This window comes from Eretmochelys imbricata, chromosome 13 (genome assembly GCF_965152235.1).
Source record: "Eretmochelys imbricata isolate rEreImb1 chromosome 13, rEreImb1.hap1, whole genome shotgun sequence".
Lineage (NCBI taxonomy): Eukaryota > Metazoa > Chordata > Testudines > Cheloniidae > Eretmochelys > Eretmochelys imbricata.
Window position 1 is genome coordinate 14,144,378 of NC_135584.1, and position 8,639 is coordinate 14,153,016.

The window sequence follows — 8,639 nt, forward strand, 5'->3', positions numbered from 1 at the left end:
CCTGAGAGCCAGGGACCCTCTGCCACCTGCAGCCAGCACCCCTCTGCCTCCTGAGAGCCAGCACCCCTCTGCCTCCTGAGAGCCAGCGCCCCTCTGCCACCTGCAGCCAGCACCCCACTGCCACCTGAGAGCCAGCGCCCCTCTGCCTCCTGAGAGCCAGCACCCCTGTGCCTCCTGAGAGCCAGGGACCCTCTGCCTCCTGAGAGTCAGGGACCCTCTGCCTCCTGAGAGTCAGGGACCCTCTGCCACCTGCAGCCAGCACCCCTCTGCCTCCTGAGAGCCAGGGACCCTCTGCCTCCTGAGAGTCAGGGACCCTCTGCCACCTGAGAGCCAGCGCCCCTCTGCCACCTGCAGCCAGCACCCCACTGCCACCTGAGAGCCAGCGCCCTCTGCCACCTGCAGCCAGCACCCCACTGCCTCCTGAGAGCCAGGGACCCTCTGCCACCTGCAGCCAGCACCCCACTGCCACCTGAGAGCCAGCGCCCCTCTGCCACCTGCAGCCAGCACCCCACTGCCACCTGAGAGCCAGCGCCCCTCTGCCTCCTGAGAGCCAGCACCCCTGTGCCTCCTGAGAGCCAGGGACCCTCTGCCTCCTGAGAGTCAGGGACCCTCTGCCACCTGCAGCCAGCACCCCTCTGCCTCCTGAGAGCCAGGGACCCCCTGCCACCTGCAGCCAGCGCCCCTCGGCCACCTGAGCGCCAACGCCCCTCGGCCACTTGCAGCCCCGCAAGGCCACGTGCCTCTCCCGGCGAGTTTCCTCCGACCAGCCCCTTTGCACCCACACCCCTAGTCATGAGCTCCCCCTTGAAGAGAGCCCCGCTGCTCAGGTCCTTCCTGACGCTGGGAGATGCCAGCACGCAGCAGCAGCATCCTCAGCAACCCAGGCTGCCCACGTCCTCCGCCTGCGCCTTCCACCCTAAGGCGGAGGAGGTGGCGCCGAGCGTGCAGGCTCCTCACTGCAGGGGGCACCCCCTCTCCGCCCTGCCCGGCCCCACCAACTGGCCCCTGCTGGGCAGCCTGCCGGACGTCCTCTGGAAAGGGGGGCTCAAAAAGCAGCACGAGACGCTGGTAAGCATAACCATCAGCTGGGGCTGGAGGGGAGGCGAGGAGAGGGTTCCTGGGCTGGGCAGTGGTGGCTAACCCGCGCGCCTGGGGTCTGCCTTTCTCCAGATGTCCTTCGCCTGGGGCCAAGCATATGGGAGAGGGGAGGGGATGGGCTGTTCCCTGCCCTCACCTGGGACTCTCCGGCTGCTGTCTCCTCGCCCTAGGCTGATTACCACCGGAAATTTGGGAAGATTTTCCGCATGAAGCTGGGCGCCTTTGACTCCGTTCACATCGGAGCCCCCTGCTTGTTAGAAGCTCTGTACCGGAAAGAGAGCGCTCAGCCCCAGAGGCTGGAGATCAAGCCCTGGAAAGCCTACCGGGACTACAGAGACGAGGGCTACGGGCTGCTGATCCTGTAAGTGGAGCTGGGGCTCGGAGCATCTCGGAGCGGGGGCGTGGGGCAGGGAAGATCACCTGAGCCACAGCCCAGTGAAATCCGTGAGCGGGATGTGAGAAATAACTTGCTGCACTGTTTGAGCCCGTAACCTCCCTGCTTCACTGCAAAGATGAAGACAGAGACCGTGCGGAACCCGGTGAAATCAAGGATACAAAGCCGCACAGCTGATAACGCTGCCAGGCATGCTGTGCAAATAGAGCAAGGTGCCAGCAATGTGTCAAAGCCCCATTTCAGAGGCTGGAACATCGATCTTGTTTGCAATGCCTCTGCCTTGCTCAAGGCACGTCCCTATCTCGGCAAAAGGCGATTTCCAGCCTGCTTACACTGCAGTGATGCTATAAACCTCCCACTATCATTAAACGTGTAATATTTAGTTTCCATTCAGACTAGCTATGCTTTAGCTTCTCTTTGCATCCTTACCCACTGGAAGCTATTTCCTCTGAAGTGATGACATGATCATTAACCAGAGATAATTGTACTTAGTACACATTTTATCTGTTTCTTATTCTTTTTTCCCTACTTTTTAATGGGATGGAGTATTGATACCTTAATGCTGTTAGCAAATATGCTTCCAATTTGCAATCGTTTGATTAAGCCTGCAGCATGTTTTGTTGGACAGCTTTGCTTTGTTTTTAACTTTGCTCTTTTTTGCTGTTATTTAATCTAGAGAAGGAAAGGACTGGCAGAGAGTCAGAAGTGCCTTTCAGAAGAAGTTAATGAAGCCCACAGAAATCGTGAAACTGGATTCCACAGTCAATGAGGTACTTCATGCTGAAGGATGTGTGAACTGTCTTTTCCTCTTCAGTTTAATCATTTTGTATGCAACTAACTCTTACAACAACATTAGGTAGTACACTTTTTAATATCACTCAGGATAAAACTGTACACAAAGACTATGCAAGTGTCTGATCCCAAAGCAGGACAAACTGAGAAGCTGATGGCTAAGACCCTGGTCAACATCTTGATACCATAAGAAGCATCGAGAATTGCTGTGGCACTTTGCAGTAGTCTTCCCTTAAACGTGTTGCTTTAACTACTCTGTGCTTTGGTCATCTATTCTGATACAAATCCACCAGAGTTTACAATTGTAACTCCCCTCTATAGAATAATCTTTTAAAAATATTTATCCACTGCTTTGAGATTCTCTCTGTTGAACTTGAAGAGTACTAGATAAGCAGTTCAAACACTCTGCTTAGGATCGAGAAACTCAACTTGTCTCCAAATCTTTTTTTCCCATCATTTAGGTTCTGGTGGATTTCATGCATAGAATAGATGATCTTTGTAACCACAATGGTGAAATTGAAAACATATATTCAGAATTCAACAAATGGTCCTTTGAAAGTAAGTTTTCTTCTTTATAATTGAAAATTACATTCATATTAACACCTGTTAGGACATTTAAATTTGGACCAAATGTTAGCGACTATACTATAAGCAACAATCCTGTGCTAGTCCCACAGGGTTGGATTAGATATGTCTAAAAGGTCTCCTCCATCTCTAACTTCTGATTTTATGATGATTGCTAACAATGGCAAAAAATTAGATTTTTCATAGTAAAGCTCTGATGGAAAAAAATATATATGCATCTTTAATAGGACATTCAAAATCCCCTTAGATGTGCATTAAGGAATCCCAATAGCTCATTTGGCAAATAAGGTGATTGTGACATGCACAGTAAGGGATGCCACTTAAAGGGCAAGCCTTCACTGGAAAGAGCTCCAGTTCCCATAGGTGTCATGACTAGATTTCCCTGCTGCAATATGGAGCCACACTGAGTCTGAACCAGCCCGTACAGAGGGAATCTTGAACTACCCTGAAGTACCTAGGCTTTTGTTTGTGCCTAAGAATGTATCTTAGAACTAAGAATATTTTTCAGAAGAGTAATTGAGTAAGTGGTGGATACTAGTCTAGATGCTCTTGGGTAACTATATATATATATATTAAATGACAGGTATCTGCTTGGTATTGTATGGGAAGAGGTTTGGACTCCTGCAGCAGGATGTGGGAGAAGAAGGCCTGAACTTCATCAAGGCTGTAAAAACGGTATGGAGAAGGCTTAGGCCCAGATCCTCAAGGGCAATGAGGCACCTAACTCTTGTTGAAATCAATGGGCATCAGGTGTTTAAATGGCTTTGAGGAGCTGTACCTTAGTCCTTAAGCACGTTGCTCATCATCTGCTCTATCTACAAACACAGTTCCTGAAACAGAGTACCGTTGTTTTTTTTTAAATCAATGCAGTGAATTAGTGAGTTTTATTTTGTTGCTTCACTACCTAATTTCCAGGGCATATAAGAAAACAAACACAAATTCCAGGCACATTTTTTCAAACCCTGCCTATACGCTTACAACTTTGCACTGGCAAAGCCACATATTTGCATGTCCAAAGCAGATAACTGGATATCTAACTGCCAAATTTGCCTTTCGACTAAACTGTACCAAAAAAAGGTATAAAATAATAAACCAACCCTAGAAACATGTTTGGGCTACTGATTAAATCTTTTCTCTATAGAATAGGCACATATGATGCAACATCATTACCTTAGTTGGGGAGTCCTGCCTATGTGAGATTGTTAAAATTGCTCATTTGCATGTGCAGATATAGGGGATTTTGTGCATAACAGGTGCATGCTTACTCACTTTTTGCAGCACACTTGCTGTGGTCCTAGTTCAAATGTGAATCCTTTCTGTCCAAGATAGACACCCCATCAGAACCACAATTTTGAGTTACAGTAAGAATTTTTTTTCTTTTTGTTAATCCACTTTTTTTCACAAAGCATAATTGGTTGGTGATAACTCAGAGAGAACAAAGGTGTGTTTTTTTTTCTTCTTCATTACAGATGATGGGTACTTTTGGGATGATGATGGTGACCCCAGTTGAACTTCATAAAAGTCTGAACACAAAAGTCTGGCAAGCTCATACCAACGCATGGGACAATATCTTCAAAACAGGTAATTTTTAAATACAAATCCCACATGTTTATGAATGCTGGGAATTCCTACTAGGAATTCACCCACTTATCATTGTTACTGCATCGCAAAGCTACTGATTGCTGACCGTCTCACAAAGTGCAACAGAAGACACTTTTGCTTCTTACTCCAAACCTCTTCTACTCAGAATGTGGGAGCATTATTTACACACTCCCACCAAGTTTACTTGACTCTGACTTAGTTATGACTAACAGTTTGCTTTGTCTGTAAATACATGATGCATAGGGAAAACCCATCAGTTTGGGAAAGGCCCAACAGTATAATTAGTGGTCCCACTTTAGTCTCTAAAGAAAGGTAAATAGACTGAAAGCAGGATATTGTATAAAACTCAGTACATTTGAGAGAGGTAGGCAGGAGAGTGTACTATGTTCTTAATACTGTTCTTGAGAGACAAGGAGTTAGCATGCTACAGAGAGATGTATGCTAAGAGTTAAAGAATTATGATGGAGCTGAAATTCAATAACCTTATAAATGCAGGTTCTGAGACCCCCCCAAAGTGACAGAGCACTGTATGGTTCTTTTGAACAGCTCTTCCTGTTGGTTTTGGTTCTATGGGCCTTTGAAATTAACAAAAGTTATTGTATCCTCAAATATTAAGATGGGGTTTTCCCCCTTTCAGCAGCCTGTGAATATTCAAGTTAAAAATTAAGCAAGGTTTTGTAGCTCAGATTATTGTAACACTGACCGGAATATTTATTCCCACAATTATACAGTGATTCATATTTAAGGTTCATATCTGTTGTATGATAGAGGAAAATATACACCCCTTCACCATGTCCAGTTTGGTGCATGCTCATTTCATTGCTTTTTAATCTGTGTGTTTTAAAGAAACAAACTATAAAAACTTGTTTCATTCATAAGGGGCAACTTCTGATACCCTGGCTTGTGTTGAATAATGTCTTTCTCATAACTAGTCCCAATGAGGCTACTCATGGAACAAAAGTTCTACTCACTGTGAATAAGGATGGCAAAAACTGGCACACTATGTTCAAAGAAAAATGACTTTATCAGTTTGGAATCTGGTATTTACCATCACAGGATAAACACATTGCAAAGTTTCCAGTAAAAAACAAAACAAAACAAAACAAAAAAAACACCTAGGATATTTTTATGCTAAAATGCCCAACTCTCGTCGACTTCCAAATCCCATTGTCCACTTTGAAAACCAAAGCCAATGAACTTTATCCTTAAGTTAGCTACAACCCATGTATCCATAGCTGAATGTGTAGCTTACATCAAGGTCATTGATTTCTTTCATATGTCTACAAGGCAGAATGCCTTCTAATATTCAGTAGTTTCTTCTGGCCATCCCTGATTTTATAATGGAGGGGGTGTGGTTGTTTCAATGCAGGAAGGGATACTCACACAAAAAGGGCAATATTAGTTTGGTGGTGGTAGTGGTTCAATAAACATTGTCTCCTCTCTCATGATCACTGGTGTAAATATGTTTTTCCTTTAAGTTTTGATGAATTTTTAGTAACTTTCTGATCACTCCCTCCCCTTCTATCCCCAGCCAAGTGTTCAATTGACAGCAGACTGGAGAAATATTCTGACAATCCCAGTGAAGATTTCCTGTGCGACATTTACTTTGGGAGTCAACTCTCCAAGAAGGAACTGTATGCTGCTATCACAGAGTTCCAGATTGCAGGAGTTGAAACGGTAAAACTGGTTTGTTTTCAGCAAGTTTTTTGTTTTGTTGTAATGCTGGCATTGTTGATAGCTATCACATTCCGGACTGAGGGCCATTCTGTACATTCAGTGCACATCAAGATTACACACATGGAGCTGTGAATGTTTGTTGTTAGTATCATTTTTAATATGGGCATCTTCACAATCACTGAAGTTAGTATCATAGCAGTTACCTAATTTTCCAGGTCAATCAAACCTTTCTGCCAGTAAGGGCAAGATATCAAATATCTAACAGTGAACTAATGCTGCATAGTCACTTAAACTGAGTTGCAAGTATGTATGCGCAATTTTACCTAAAAGAACGACATGGTGATATTTTTTACATTCTTCTTTCCCCAGTTCTTGTTCTCTTTTAGAGAACAATGGGCAGAAGGATTACATTATCTTAGGCTTAGGCAAGACTGAAGAGTTTTCCAGTGTAAGGCAGAATGTTGGCCATACTATGCATATAATATGGATAGTCATGTTGCTTGATGTTCTGGTGTCTTAGTCATCAGTGTTCTCTTCTGGTCATGTTTCAGACTGCCAATAGTCTACTGTGGGCTCTGTATAACATTTCACGCAATCCACACGTTCAACAGAAGCTTTTCCAGGAAATACAGAGTGCAGTGTCTGCTAATGAGAGTCCAAATGCTGAGGTCCTGAAGAAAATGCCTTACCTAAAAGCATGTCTGAAAGAATCTATGAGGTAGAACTCTTTAGATAACTTCTGAGTAAAGCAAAATGGGCTCTGTTTGATCACAATGGCCATCTAATATGCCATAATGGGGAAAGGTATTCTAGTGGGTATAATAACTTCAAAATGACCACTTAGGTGTTCAGAGTAAAATATTGCCCATACTTATGAGGAGACAAAATCATGGTAGATTAATTCAATTTATGTATTTTACTGTAGGATAACACCATCTGTGCCATTTACCACTCGCACTCTTGACAAAGAAACAATGCTTGGGGACTATGTGTTACCTGAAGGGGTGAGTAGAATTTTTTAATGTAGGTAGCATAAAATAAGTATTTTACAATATAATTATCGATACAGGGTAACCACTCCAGTCTGCAAACGACTCTTTGTCATTTGCTGGTTACAGACAAGTTCCCATTGCTGAAGGTGGTGATAAGCTTTTATGAAGCATTCAGAGAGCATAGTCATGAGCTAATACCTAAAAAGATGAAGGAACAGAATGCTGACTTAATGATAAAATATTAAGATTTCCCAGAAATTGAAAACCACTGAAATGTAGGATAAAATTAGATTAATGAAATTAATGCCTGAAATTATAAAGGGGATAATCTCAGACATTCATTTTTCATTCTTCTCAGTCTGCCCCTCCCCACATTCTGCTATTCCTTATTTTTCATCTTCAATTTGGTAGTTCTCAATAGGCTAAAAAGCTAGCATGGAAGAAGTACAATAATTCTCCATCTAATCTCCTCTCTTAAAATCTGTCCTGATGCAACTTCACTGGCTTCAGTGGAGTTGCACCTGCTTACACTGGAACTAAAGTTAGGTCATATTTCCAAAGAATTTTAATGTTGATTCCAAGACATTCTTCATATTTTCTGTTATTTCATATCTGCTGGGTGGCAGTGTCTGTCTGCTCTTTGAAGATTGTTTCATCCACCCAGAAAAGTCCTACAGTACATTACTTTTTTGAGAAAATAACTTTTGCTTCACTTTTTTTAAACAGCTTTTTCCATTAATACAAAATGACTCACTCAGTTATTCCAAACCTGTTCTTAACGGAACTTTTTCCTACTACTTTTGTTTCCAGACAGTGTTGATGTTAAACAGTCATGCCTTGGGATCCAATGAAGAGTACTTTAGAGACTGGACTACATTTAAACCGGAGCGTTGGCTTGAGAAGAATATAATAAATCCTTTTGCTCATATTCCTTTTGGCATTGGGAGGAGGATGTGCGTTGGGCGTCGCTTAGCTGAACTACAACTTCATTTAGCCCTTTGCTGGGTAAATATTACATCACAACATTCTTTAAACAAGTAACTGGTCTGATTGTATGATTAAAAAATTAGGCTAGTGAGCCAAAATCATGCTTGGCATTCTGTAACTCATGTTTTTGTCTTTGTAGCTTGTTCGCAAATATCAGATTGTTGCAACTGACAATAAGGCAGTAGAAACTCTGCATTCAGGAATACTAATCCCCAGCCGAGAACTTCCCATTGCATTTAGAAGACGATGAGGTAAAGTGGATAAGTGCCTTTGGGACACAGTAGACTCTGCTCTATGTAGTTGTATGCACTACTAAATTCAGTGCGGCTGTTCAGGCATAACAGAGCAGATTTTGACCTGTACAATCTAACATCATTGAATGAAGAATCATATTTCTTAGAGGTCATTATGCTTCATTGCCTTTACATAACTCTTGTAAGCTACAAAAGAAGCTAGGAATTGCATAATAGATTGATATAGCTTTCCAGCCTTTGACTGTATTAAGTACAATG

The 8,639-nt window shown here is 43.2% G+C and overlaps 1 protein-coding gene across 1 annotated transcript; it reads left to right on the forward strand.

The window, feature by feature from the left end:
* The first annotated feature begins 792 nt into the window (after positions 1-792).
* On the forward strand, positions 793-8,377 carry CYP24A1 (cytochrome P450 family 24 subfamily A member 1). The gene is made up of 11 exons (XM_077832462.1): positions 793-1,068; positions 1,269-1,459; positions 2,169-2,262; positions 2,746-2,842; positions 3,453-3,544; positions 4,339-4,450; positions 6,003-6,148; positions 6,700-6,866; positions 7,074-7,152; positions 7,951-8,145; positions 8,267-8,377. Exons 1-11 carry the CDS (start codon positions 793-795, stop codon positions 8,375-8,377), a joined length of 1,560 nt encoding a protein of 519 aa, XP_077688588.1.
* Positions 8,378-8,639: the final 262 nt, after the last annotated feature.

What these genes read in the sequence shown, in the direction of transcription:
- CYP24A1 (XM_077832462.1), top strand. Translation starts at nt 793, where the DNA reads ATGAGCTCCCCCTTGAAGAGAGCCCCGCTGCTCAGGTCCTTCCTGACG. An exon ending in AAAAGCAGCACGAGACGCTG is followed by an intron (nt 1,069 to 1,268) that starts GTAAGCATAACC and finishes TCCTCGCCCTAG; the next exon opens with GCTGATTACCACCGGAAATT. An exon ending in TTCATTTAGCCCTTTGCTGG is followed by an intron (nt 8,146 to 8,266) that starts GTAAATATTACA and finishes TTGTCTTTGTAG; the next exon opens with CTTGTTCGCAAATATCAGAT.